The sequence below is a fragment of the Heterobasidion irregulare genome, assembly GCF_000320585.1.
Source record: "Heterobasidion irregulare TC 32-1 unplaced genomic scaffold scaffold_10, whole genome shotgun sequence".
NCBI lineage: Eukaryota > Fungi > Basidiomycota > Agaricomycetes > Russulales > Bondarzewiaceae > Heterobasidion > Heterobasidion irregulare.
Genome location: NW_009258206.1, coordinates 330,028 through 343,139, shown reverse-complemented (window position 1 = coordinate 343,139; position 13,112 = coordinate 330,028). Strand labels below are relative to the sequence as shown.

Here is a 13,112-nt window from a genome sequence, read left to right as displayed (position 1 = left end):
CAGGCGTCGCGCTCTCAATAAATTTGACTGATCCGCGGAATGCCCTGAGTGGACACATGGATATGTTATCATCCCTTGGAACATTGACTCCCCGTGCACGAGAAGGAAAATTAGCGACGCTATGCTCGCAATGTCCACAGAGCCGGACTAGAGGTGTGTCGTGCATGTGTAAGGTATGCTGGAACGATCTGAGCGCCAGGCTCGATGCGTCGCCCTCGAGAAGACTATTGATTCTTAGGCATCGGCTGCCGACAGACGGAAAGGAATGCAACCTGGGCGGGCATAAGGGGAAAGGCGTCCATTACGCACACTGGGAGTATGTTCGTCACCCCTTACCCGTTGTACTTTTGTTGGAATATCAACTAGATGCGCCCTACTTTCCTGATCATGCACTGTATGCGTCTCCTGGATCTCCCTTCCGGGCTTCTGCCATCGACCGCTCACCAGGCAAATTTGCAGTATTGTTCGCTCACTTCCTTGCCCTCCGCGCCTCGAGCGGCCTGCCCTTGGATACCTCCTTGATGCTTGACTGCACGTCATGGCACAGTGTGGCGGTCTCCTCAAAGAGGGCGGTGGAGACGGAGGTACAGTTGTGGAGGGCGGGACAATGGACGCAGGAAGGTGAGGACATGCAGACACCCTAGCATGGCAAGGGGCCGCACATCCGTATCACGCGGCCAGCCAGCCAAAAGGACGGGGAGAGTGTCGAGGTCAGCAATCATGAAACAGCGGAGAATCAAAGTGAAAACGGGTGCTCACACAGAGACTCGTGTATACCCCGAACAGCTCTTCGAAGACCGCTGTCCCAGTGCTCGGCTTGTGGATGGCCGTGCAATGCGCGAGGATCTGCGTGAGCGCGTCGGTATCGCTCTTGCTGGACTTCGGTCGAAGGGAAGGGGACCATCCATGTTGGCGGAGACGAGGCCTGGCAGGATGTGTGTCGAAAAGGGAGAGCCGGCGCCGGGAGGGCATCACATGGAGGGTTCAGCGACCGATTGGCGTATGCGGGGAGCAAAACACGTCGGCGGGTAACGCACGTTGGGATGGCATCATGGCAGCATCCGCCACTCGAGAAATCAGAGTGCTCGCCGACACGGCGCCAGAGATCAGCTAGACCGTGCGGGCGTCGTGAACGACGACAACGAGCGGTCGAAGAAGCATGATGGCCGTGGGAATCGCTTACGCTCGACCTGACCAACTCCGGCGACCGCTTTGTCTCGCTCTGCTAAGCATGGCATGGCCTCTCTTGTTCTTCCCTGCACAGATCATCAACATTGCAGTATTCCTCTTTTTTCTTTCCTCAGTCTCCTCCACGAACAATGCACACGACGATGCTTGGACGCAAATTGTAGCAGCTATTCAGCAAGCCTGCGCCTCTGTGACCCCTCACTCGCAACAGCATAATCAACAAGTCGTGCCACGCACTAGTAAGCTCCAATCTTTTTCTCACATCTCTTGCAGAAAGTTCATCTTCCCGGAATATTAACCGTCCCCATGTAATCCGCATGGAAGCAAGGCGAGCAATGTGCTTATGAAGAGGGCTGCCGACGACCCGTCGACGGCATGCCACACTGCCAGCACTTCATGCATTACAAGTTCTAACTCACATCAATCGGCTCTGCAGCGCGGGTGGACTCAGGTGCGTGCGATTTGGGAGTGAAAGAAAGTGTTTTTGGAGCACGCATTGGAACGCGTGGGGTACCGCTAAGGGGGTGCTTGCGTGGTGGGGTTAACAGCACATCCAAAATCCCTGAGTGGGGCACAGATGTTGCCCTGACGATAAGCCCTTGCAGGCTCCTACCAGCTGCGCATGGGTGCTGTCTTTCTCCCTGTAGCGCATTTGATGCTGCTCAAGTGTGCTGAGTCGCAGAGGATCGTACTGTCTATCCTATCTTGCAATGCTAATATTCTTGTAAGTTTCTACAGGTGCTCGATTGTAAGTCTACCCGCCTCAATGCTGCTCGCCCGTGCCCTGTCATTTTGTTCCGCCATGCGTGGCAGCAAAGGTAGAACGGGCCTGTCATGAATGGCCGTGACCAATGTGCATGGCATCTCTCCCTTGATAGCCAACACACCACGTTTAAGCCTCTGCACTACTTCTGCATAAAGTCAGCCCAATGTTAATACTGATTACCTGTTTTGAACGACTCCCAACGTAGCTCTGAGCGCTGGGATGCTGAGAGGGTGAAACAGGCCGAAGCACGTCGTGAGCGCCGGCCGTCTGGAGTCGCACTAGTTACCATGGTCTCTTTCAAGGCCTTTGAGACTTGTCGCTATTTCTCAGCAACGATGCCTGCTGTGCCCTCACTGAGAATCCTGTATTGCTTCTAAATCCTGCTCCTCGTCTTCCTCTCGTGCTTTTTTTTCTTCCATAGCTCGTACCCTCATCATTTTTTTCTCACTCAGTGACATTGATCCTGGCGCATTCTGCCACCCGACAGTACCTCTTGACGGCGCGCTCTGAGCGACACGATCAAGGCACCTGGTCAGGACTCGGAACTCCCTTCTTCTGAAGTCAGTGCAGTGCGCATGAATGTGAACTCCCATAGCCCCTGCGTATGCGACTTCTGCCATCGAGGCGCAGTCCACACTCGGAAGCATCCCCGTCGCTGCAGCCTTGTGCTTTCAGCCATCCATTCACGCGCATATGTTCTCAAATTGACAATTCGGGCACCGTTCGTGTCGTCGCATGTGAGGCTAATGTAGGTGATCGCCGAGGACAGACTGGAGGAAGGTGGACAGAGCACACATGTTCATGCTTTGGGGTACGACACAAACTATCCGTATTGATCTTGCGGTGTCCATGGTAGGTTGAAGAACTAGAGCGAGCAGAGAATAAGAAGTGCGACGTAGACAAAAAGCAGCGTGAATGGTATAAGCGAGGAAGGACACTCACGATTTGATTGCGCCGAAGGCACTGCGCATCAGTAAGTCGGCGCAGGAGCGGGGACGTCCAGTAATTAGTCTCCAGATTTACGAGTCAGTGTGAGTAGTCCCAGTCCGCTATCGATGTCTAAATTGAAGCGACGGCAATTGTGAGTGATTCAACGGGTGTGCATAGGAGTCGACGGGTTTGCAAGAGAGGTGACAGGTCGCGGAAGGGAGCAATAAGATTGCTCTTGGAAAGAACGGACAAGATGCAGCATTCGTAATATTATTCTGGATGCCAGATCGATGCCTCACACAGCGAGCATGGAACACTGGGAAAGTAAGAGTGAAAGCGAAGGCCTCCAGAGACCCGCATATCTCCTCGGCGAAAAGTAACCCTGTGCTTAGCTTGCGGAGGGTCGTGCGATGCATCTGTGTGAGCACCTCTATCTCAGTCTGTCTGGACTTCGGCCAAAGGAAAGGGTGCTCTCAATGTTTGCGGAGACGAAGCTAAGCAGGATGTGCACCGGAAAAAGAGGGTTGGAGCAGAGAGGCATCCTATTGGAGGTCGTGGGAGAGACGTGGGGCGCGATGTCAAGTGATGCGCATTGTGTTTGCATCCAGGAGGATTCAACATTCAGCATTCGCGCCATCGAACTGCCTGTCGATGCAGCTCCGGAGGTGGGCCGGACACGATACATTGATGAGGATGAGCGCATAGCGCTCCTGACTTTCACAGCTTGACCCTGCAGAAACTCTCCAGAAGCTTCCACAACCTCTTCGTAGATTAACAACCAACTCTCTTCGGGCAACGCATTACTGGCACTTCACAGCCTCTTTTATAGGAAAAATATGGTGCGTGAGTACTCTGTTTGAATCTGTCTCTTGTCTTTCTTTCTCCAGATACAACAAATTGTCCACGGCGCACACCGAACTCTCCAATATATCCTACTATCTTCCTATCCGTTCTTTTTTTTCCCTTTCTACATTCTGCTTTACTCTTTCATAATCATCGATATTGCTGACTGACTTAGTGCCCTTATTCAGGCTGGTCTGTCGAGTGCCTTTCTTTTTGCTATCCCGCGCAGAAGCTTATCGGCACTTACATCTGAACTGCCAGTCCGTCCTGATCATGTTGACTGCGCTCAGATCGGCACTGAAAACAGCGCACTTATTGCGAAAGCTATACCACATCACTCACGGCATGAGTAGGACAACGGGTTGAGGCTCGCGCATAGACCTCGCGGTGCATGCCCGATGAGGTACGCTAAATTGTATGACCACCTCTTCCAAGCCTTCAATTTTTCTGTCTACTGCTTTCAATGACTATCCTCCAGATGTGGGCTGTTGCACAGGTCAAACATCGTAGCCCATACGTGTAGGTGAGTACGCACCTATTTTCATTTTCGGACTTGCAGCTCTCGACCGCCACACACTGGTCCCCTAGTCGAGCAACGACAAAAGTTGTGTACGCTAGCAGGTCTCTCGCACCGTACTTTCGGGGACCTAAAAGTCCTGACTCTTTGTAGATATTCCTCAGCTCTCCCCATATTACGCATGGTGATAGTGTGTTGACTGAAGATTTGGTGTATACAGCTACCCTCGAGTTATACCATACAAGCTACCGCCTAAAGATTTAGACTGATGCCTGCAATTGATTGACCGTTGTCCGCAATGAATGCATGGAAGAGAACTAGTATAGATGCACAGAGCATGGGAGCTTGTGACTACATTGTACATAGCGGAAAGAGATGAAAGAGTCCAGTCTGAATCATGCTGCTACGAAGGACAATAACACTCGTGCCAAGAAGTACCATGAACAAATTGACCGAGGTCCAGTTTTACGAGCTGCTTTCTAATGACAAATTGAAGCCTTGTATCGGGTCATAACTTGTTACGATACACGGCGGGTACCCAGAATAAGAGTTCTGATGCAGGACCCACTATCCAACCATCACTGTTCATGTGTTTATATGTACGATTATTCCATTCAGGAGGAGTGACAGACTTATTGAGGCCACGTTGACGCATTGCGTGCTGCAGATGACGGGAAATGAGAATTAAGGCTGCGGAAGGTTCAGGTCAGATGCGAACCTCGATGCCTGGAGAATGACAACATCTAAACTCACGAGGATACATTCTGTGAAGTTTAGATTGTGTTGTGGGAGGAGTGTTGCTGGTCACTGAGTACAACGTCACCTGTGCACCATCGACCTCATTGGTCGATGCAAGTTGAACCATTGGCGAATCCCACACCCGGATTGTGTTGTCCATCGAGCCTGACACGATCTGCAACCCGTCTGGCGAGAAAGCAACAGATGTCACCGAATACACGTGTCCCTTGAGAGGGTCGCCCACAGGAGCGTGCCTCTCTGTATCCCATAACCGGGTTGTGGAGTCATACGAGTCTGACACTATCCGCTTCCCATCTGGAGAGAAAGCAACAGAAAATACCCGACCTGTGTGTCCCTCGAGAGGGTCGCCCGGAGCAACACGTGTCACCGCATTCCACAAGCGGATTGTGTTGTCCTGAGATCCGGACACGATCTGCAACCCGTCTGGCGAGAACGCAACAGAAGTGACCCATCTTGTGTGTCCCTAGAGAGGGCCACCCAGAGCAGTATGCGTCGCCGCATCCCACACGCAAACTGTGTTGTCGTCCGATCCGGACACAATCCGCGTCCCATCTAGTGAGAAAGCAACTGAACCAATCCGGTCTGTGTGCCCCTCGAAAGGATCGCCCACGCCAGCATGCGTTGCCGTATTCCACCCGCGGATCGTGTTGTCGGACGAGCCTGACACAATCTACAGCCCATCTGGCGAGAACGCGACAGATCTCACCCAATCTCTGTGTCCCTCCAAAGGGCCACCCACAGGACTGTGCGTCACCGGATTCCACACCCGGAGTGTCATGTCAGACGAGTCTGACACTATCTGCTTCCCATCTGGAGAGAAAGCAACAGAAAATACTCGATCTGTGTGTCCCTCGAGAGGGTCGCCCAGAGCAGCACGTGTTGCCGCATCCCACACGGGGATTGTGTTGTCCTGCGAGCCCGACACGATCCGCTTCCCATCTGGCAAGGAAGTAACAGAAGTTACCCATTTTGTGTGTCCCTCCAAAGGGTCACCCGGAACAGTACGTGTCGCCGCATCCCACACGCGGATTGTGTTGTCGTGCGATCCGGACACGATCTACAACCCGTCTGGAGAGACAGCAACAGAGGTGACCAGACCTGTGTGTCCCTCGAGAGGGCCGCCCACAGCGGCACGCGTCGCTGTATCCCATACCCGGATTGTCAAGTCCCACGAGCCCGAGACGATCCGCGATCCGTCTGCCGACAAGGCAACAGAATAGACTACACTTATGTTTAGCTCGAGAGGGTCGCCTACAGAGACATGCGTTACCATATCCCACACCCGGATTGGGTCGTTGTACGAGCCTGACACGATCCACTTTCCTTCTAGCGAAATAGAAACAGATGTGACCGGACCTGTATGTCCCTCGAGAGGGTTGCCCACAGTAGTACATGTCTCAATATCCCACACCCGGATTGTGGAGTCGGACGAGCCAGACACGATCCACAGTCCATCCGACGAGAAAGTGACAGATTTGACCACTCCTGCGTGTCCTTCGAGAGGGTCTCCCACAGCAGTATGCGTCGCTGCATTCCACACCCGGATTGTGTGGTCGGACGAGCCTGACACGATCCGCAACCCGTCCAACGAGAAAGCGACAGAATTGACCGAATACGTGCGTCCCTTGAGAGGACCACCCACAGCATCGCCCGTGGACACATCCCACGCCCGAATTGTCGAGTTGTCCAACCCTGACACAACCCAAGATCCGTCGGGTGAGATTGCTACACACAAAACTCCAGAGCCTGCATGGATGCTATGCTGGGCTGCTGGCCAATAGTTGTAGGCCCGAGCCGAGACCTTTAGTACCTGCGGAAAGTCCTTCTCAAACCTTTCGAACACAGTAGACCTTCAAGGAGCGAATGCTAGACTGGACAAGTAGACGTGCGGGGTAGACTGTGACATAGGAAACCCAAATGCATTTACAAATGCATGCGCACCGCTCGCCAGTTTGTATGTTCGTCCAGATTCTAGACTTCACGCAATCACAAAGTATTATGAACATCCAGCCCGGTGTTTTTATACTGAGAATATACTCACCGAACTCACCGAACTCCACTTTACAAGAGAAGACATAGCTTGCGCAGCACCATGTACGGCACCGAGCAGACCCATCGCCTCAAGCCAAAATAGCAACTTGTCTGTGAGCACCACTTCCACGTCTTCGAGCAGTTGAGAGTCAAAAGCTGAGCTTGCGGCTACGGCTTGCAAATCGTTGGTCCAGAAGCGACAAGAGTATGACAAATGAGCTGGTATACACTCGTTGATGCGATCAGCGAGGCCAAGTATGTCCCTATTCGCCACATGTGAGGGTTCCAGATAGCATATGTTGAACGTCAGGTCCTTCTTCAGATGTATAACGAGGCGAGTGTCAACTCTGAGTGAGTGTGTGACGTGTCTATGTAGCAGTCGACGCTGCGGTCGCGATCCAACAAAAACTCACGAAATGAGGTATGCAGAGGACGGTCAGTGTCGGTCCCCGTCGCTCCACTTAGCAGGGAGCCCATGTAGTCCAAGATGATGTTCGCCTTGAAGCCTGGGTTTCCTTCCTTCGCGGCATAAGTATTCCGTCCAGTGATTCAACAGAGAGAGGCTCGAATGTAGTCAATACAAGGGCCATGACAAGCTTGGATCTAGCCATGACAAAAGAGTCTCTTGGACGGAAGAAGTGAGATAAAACTGCCCTGTACAGATCATCCAGACGCCAGGCTTCCCTCGTCGTACCCTGGACAAGAAGGTCGTATCGTTCCCTAGGGGCAGATCCTGGCATACCCATACCTTTGATGAATTCACAGGCAACGAATGCCCACTGGAATAACCCTTCGCATCTAGAAACGAGCGTGCACCTGCATTCCTCATTGATGTCATCTACATCAAGACGACCTAGGTGATCATGAATGTATGATCTAATGTCGTCCTCAGTCGATGACGGCAAAAGATCATACATGCTCTTAAATATGGCATGGTCACATGGTTGAAACGCACGCATGATATCTGGTTCTGGGCGGGATGTGATGAGGATGCGGAAATTGGAGGGAAGGGGTTTAGTTTTGCTAGCCAGCTCACGAAGCAGGTCCTCGCAGGCTCGGGCATCCCCGCTCTCATCCAGAGTATCAATGACTATGACAAGGGGGCCGGCCATGGTGAATTTTGCGACCGGTTTGAGAACAAGGTTATTGAACTGCTGCATAACCTTCGACGTGACCCGCAATGATTTATTGTCTTTGACAACCTCATGTAACGCGCGCCGTATTCCCTTGTCGAAATCGGCCAAATCACGAGCCATAGTCGGGAACAGTTTACCTGGGCCGCAATCCATCTAGCCACGCACGAAGCAGAAAGAAGATCCAAGACAGTTCTTGTTCTGGAAGCGATGGGCAATGGTATGCGCAATAGCCGATTTGCCAGTCCCCGTGGCACCAGAGAGCAGGAGAATGCGGGGAGCGTCCTGGTTGTTGACCCAATCAGCGATCTCTTCCAGAATCCCTACGCGAGTTCCCGGTTAGCATCCCTTTGCCTCGTCAAAGTTCGCGTCATTCACATATGACATGTCGTCTAAGTTGATGTCGATGGCTGTGATGAGCTGTCAGTTTCATCCAAAAATAATCCATAGGCGTATTTAACGGACCAGAGTCTTCTACGTCGTCAAGGATGTACGTTACAACAATCTTGGTCTTATTCACGGTGTTCAAGGTCTGAACGGCCACTCTGCCGTAGAACTCCTCCTTGAACTTGACAAACACAGTACAGTATGTGTCGATCATGACATTCTTTGTGGAGAATAACTGCTGTCCTATTCGTTTTACTAGCGAGGAGAGTGTTAAGTAGGAGAATGGCATCTGACGTGAGGCCATACTCACCGAAGCCCTCGGTCTTTGCATAGTCCCGAATGAAGTAAAAGCATTCTATGGTCTGTTGCGCTATTCGTTGCGGAAGGTCTTGCAGAGTGAGCCTCGTCTCAGGCCTGTTCTCTAGGTCGCTGACAATGTCGTAAAAGGAGTTCATGGTCACGAAGAGTTTCTGTATTCGATCGTCGCGGTCCATCTGGTCGTTCATGATCTTCATCACAACAAGACAATGACGTTTGTCAGCATCGCAAGATGTGTTATCAAAGTCGATGAAACATGAACCTTCTGTGGTATAGACACGATTCCCCAGGCGATTTTTGCGTAAGGATGCACCTAGAAAAGTTCTTGTGTGAGTAACCCACCATCCAAATGCATATGGCCACGACATACTTCGGCAATACCATCCATCAGGTCACAAAACATCTTGACCTTGTTCAAGAGAGGCGTCCAATTATCGACGAAATTCTGCATAGGTTTAAGAGCAGATGCTGAGGCTCTGATCGCCAAGCACACAGGTTGTGTGAGGGATTGCATATTGGATAGGGCATCCTCAGCGCTTCTGCGAATATCGGCCATTTCTGTTTGCAGATTATCAACTTTGATTCCAAGATGTAGCTCGACACAGGCATTTGTTCCCTCTGAGATCATCTCGATAATGTCTAATAAATATGTTCATAGTACGATCACGATTAGGATCACGAGCAAGATCAATGAAAGATCTGAGCTGACCGTGGTTCCCACCCTCGAGTACCGACGGCCATAGAGCCGTGATTAGTTTAGAGATGCCGCCAATATGCGTTTCCTTCACTGTACGATCAGCGTGTATGTCGAGCTTTAGAGTGGAAAAATGATGCGCTTCACTGCAATCAGCGACATGTGAACTCAGTGTCAGCGAAGAGCCTGAATGGTAACAAAGAGGCCAAATTCTCACAATAAAAAAAATTCGTTCCACTCTGGAGCATTGCCTGGCTCAGCGATGTTGTTTTTCCTCCTATTTCCGTCAACAGACAATACGGTGTAGAATCTACGTTCCTTCCTCTTGCGATTGGAATGAACGATCGCGGAGATATTGAGGAGATTGAAGGCACGAACAACTGGTAAAACAGGTAAGACGAGGAGAGCAAGATCCAGCGTCGATCAAGCGATGCACACCTGTGGCCGTTAACTTAAAGCTAGACAAGCTAGACTGGGTGCTGCAAGTTGAGTTGTGCTGGATGATGAGACTGCCTATCGACGAAAACGTGCCAGATATTACTCACGGAACTTTCGTAGAGGACATAGCTTGGGGAGGGAGGCGCACTTAGACAGCTGCAATATGGAGTGACGGTGTCTAATGTGAGGAAGTTGATTTTCAGACGTAGGCGATACACTGCGTGGAAAAATAAAACACTTGTGTCTCTGCATCCTCGACGCGTCGATATAGACGGAAATCAGATCTTGGTGCGCGCCCGCACCCATTCATCTAGCCCATCGTGCCAGATATTCTACGTCATGCGAGGCGTTGGTATTGGTGAGGGATGAGGCCAGTGAGCGTAGCGGGCGGGGGTGGTTGTGGTGAGGGTTCAACATGGCGGCGCGACTGAGCACGCGCGTTGGCTCTCGACATCGTCTTTCTCTCCGTACACCATCAGCCTCAGAGCAACTTTTCCAGCGAGCTCCCATTGGCGACTTCCAAGGAGGCCCACCTGTTCACACCAAGCGTTATCCTGCGTTATATATCTAGACGTTCACAATATCCGGCTCCTGCGGCGGCATCCTTCGTCGTCTTCCGACCCGCCCCGCTTGCTTCAGCAAACCAGCTGCCCACTACTGGCCGGGGCCTATCAGCTTTTCTGATGCATACAGTACGATTATTTTGAGAGCCTGGGGCACTGAACAATGCCTTTGCATCGACGTGTGGATTATTTGGTTATTGATGAGTCTCCCTGTGTTCTATCATGCACCAGGTCTGATTGACACTGGTAGTCAGCAGCTTGGCACAATCCCATCAGATCAATACCTGATCAAATTTGGCATTCGAGGAACCTCAAATGCTTTCAGGCTAGGGCAGGTTCGAGGTAGAGGATTGACTGCTTCTGGGATGAAGTCTTGCACGCGCTAGACTCGTCATATATTGGTGCGTAAAGCCTACTATCAGACTATCTCTAAACCACTCTGTCTTTCTCTTCCATCGCGGGTCTAATGTATCATAACGCAGTGCGAGATAGGATAGCACATCGAACGGCCCAGTGGCGCGCTGGATCGATGACTAGCTTAAGTCTACGCCAAGGCTGGCAAGCCAGTCAATTGTTGCATGTCCTAACTATAGGGATTTGCCAGTTCTGATCATCAAATTTAGTTGTGGACACAGATTAACCATGTGTTTCAGACTTCACCATCAGGCTGCCGAGCTCTCCATTGGGCTTGAGGTGTTTGCGTCAATGCGGACACAGTACGTGGATCATTCACTCTGCGCCAGGTATTTCACGCGTCAATCTTGTTCATCGGTTCATCGTGGGTTTTGATATTGATACGTCACAATGGTGTTCAAAAAAGCAGGCGAGACCAACAAGGACAAGGGCAGGGGTGCATTCACACTGCCGCAAAGCCTAAACATGCTCACACACTCTATGTTCAGCTGTATATAGCCTTCATCAGGGACAGAGGGAACGTGCACGCGGGACCAGATGAACTCTTACTTCAATATCGTCACAGGCAGACACCCTACTTGACCAATGATGCAACAGCATCACCAGAGGTTTGCGTCCTACGAATACAGGCAATGGCGCTGCGCATGACGTGTTTGCGGCCACGCCGCTGCACGAGTATGCGTGCTCTGCGAGCTTGTCCAACGGGCACGTCATTCATCGGCAAAATCGCAGAAATCTGACCTGGTCTGGCGTCAGCTGCCGGTAATCGGCCAGCCTGGTGAGACCTTTTCGACAGCGACCGGCATATTTCAAAAGTGACATTGCGAGACCAGCATGACAAGTGTCTCACCCAGTCGCAACACCCAGAAGGGGGTTTGTCGGAGTGTCGCAGTCTGATCAGATTCCACTTGTATCTATCAGATCGGCGGATTCTTTGTTTTTCAGTGAGCTCACTTCGACTTCGTCTATTTCTTCCGCCCAGTCCTGGCACTTGTGTACTGATAGACAACGACACAAAGGAGGGCTACTCACACGTTCCACCGTCGCGAACACCACGTCCCGATCCTCCTCGACCCGCATGCACAGAACAGGGAAAGAATGCCGAAACAAACAAGACAAGATTTGGCGCTCACCGCAGTAGAAGTAGACCTCACCGGGGCCGCCCTTGGTCGTCTCGGTCACGTACGGCTGGCTGTCTGAGCCGGTGAGACCGTTTGAGTTGAAAGCAAACACACGTGTTCATTGTCTTGTCCGGGCGCTGAGTACTTGAGTATTGACGGCATAGCCATTTGCTAGAACGCGAAAATTTTGAATGGTAATGGCATATACAGGAGCGCGGCGCGATCACGGAGATACGTTGGGGTTGGAACGCTGTCGAAAAGTTACGCAGTCTCACACACATCAGATCCGGTGCGTAAACCGTCTCAACCTTGAGTCTACAGCATTTTGTCCAGGATTGCCCCGGAGAGCAGGCAAGATAGTGTCACGCCGTGCATAGATCTTCCAACGTGCCCACGATTCATTCACTTAGTGTATGCGTGGAGACTTTGCCAAATTGACCGGGTCAGGTCTGAGCCAAGTTTGGTGAATTAGTGGATCGCTACATATGCAGGATGTCACGACAGCCTCATTTATATATTGAAGCCCCATTCTGGAGAACGACATGTGGTGCCAGGCATCAACACGTTAACCTTTCATCTGTGCTGGGTGGGATGTTTAAGCTCATGCCGACCCAATGCGTGGTTCGTTTCTCTATTTGCTCCCTGCTTACCGTCAGCCTATTTTTACATTTCTCTCACCAATCGTAGCTCGGTGACTATCCCTCCTTCGAATCAAAAATCTCGGTCTGCGCAGCGATCTGTCGGTATCCGGGTCAATGCATGATCTGAGCTATTGGAAGCAACCGGGAGAGGCGACGCACCTGTGACTACAGTATGTCGTACAGCGAATCTGACCACAAAGTCTAACGGCCAATAATTTCAGGTCATGGATTCTTAGCTGTGAACGCATCGTCGGTACCGAGTCATTATGCATGCATATCCCACTCCACTGCCCTTGAACAGTAGCTTGCAAGTATATGAGACAGGTACGCAGAAAGCTTCAATACCACTGGTTGACAGTGGTTGACGTT

The 13,112-nt window shown here is 51.4% G+C and overlaps 4 protein-coding genes across 4 annotated transcripts; 1 reads left to right on the top strand and 3 right to left on the bottom strand.

Annotated features, from left to right (window-relative positions):
• Positions 1–233: 233 nt before the first annotated feature.
• On the bottom strand, positions 234–540 carry HETIRDRAFT_388646 (uncharacterized protein; the record flags this gene model as incomplete). Its single annotated transcript, XM_009552357.1, has 1 exon — positions 234–540. The coding sequence occupies one exon, from the start codon at positions 538–540 to the stop codon at positions 235–237; it is 306 nt and encodes a 101-aa protein (XP_009550652.1).
• Positions 541–3,720: 3,180 nt separating this feature from the next.
• Positions 3,721–4,093, top strand: HETIRDRAFT_174249 (uncharacterized protein; the record flags this gene model as incomplete). Its single annotated transcript, XM_009552356.1, has 3 exons — positions 3,721–3,723; positions 3,772–3,833; positions 3,916–4,093. 3 exons carry the CDS (start codon positions 3,721–3,723, stop codon positions 4,091–4,093), a joined length of 243 nt encoding a protein of 80 aa, XP_009550651.1.
• A 783-nt stretch (positions 4,094–4,876) lies between these two features.
• On the bottom strand, positions 4,877–8,290 carry HETIRDRAFT_105692 (uncharacterized protein; the record flags this gene model as incomplete). Its single annotated transcript, XM_009552355.1, has 7 exons — positions 4,877–4,934; positions 4,998–5,008; positions 5,068–5,466; positions 5,518–5,673; positions 5,743–6,060; positions 6,130–6,695; positions 7,990–8,290. The coding sequence occupies 7 exons, from the start codon at positions 8,288–8,290 to the stop codon at positions 4,877–4,879; spliced, it is 1,809 nt and encodes a 602-aa protein (XP_009550650.1).
• Positions 8,291–8,506: 216 nt separating this feature from the next.
• On the bottom strand, positions 8,507–9,428 carry HETIRDRAFT_454495 (uncharacterized protein; the record flags this gene model as incomplete). Its single annotated transcript, XM_009552354.1, has 5 exons — positions 8,507–8,577; positions 8,633–8,809; positions 8,865–9,063; positions 9,135–9,185; positions 9,243–9,428. 5 exons carry the CDS (start codon positions 9,426–9,428, stop codon positions 8,507–8,509), a joined length of 684 nt encoding a protein of 227 aa, XP_009550649.1.
• Between the last annotated feature and the right edge of the window lie 3,684 nt (positions 9,429–13,112).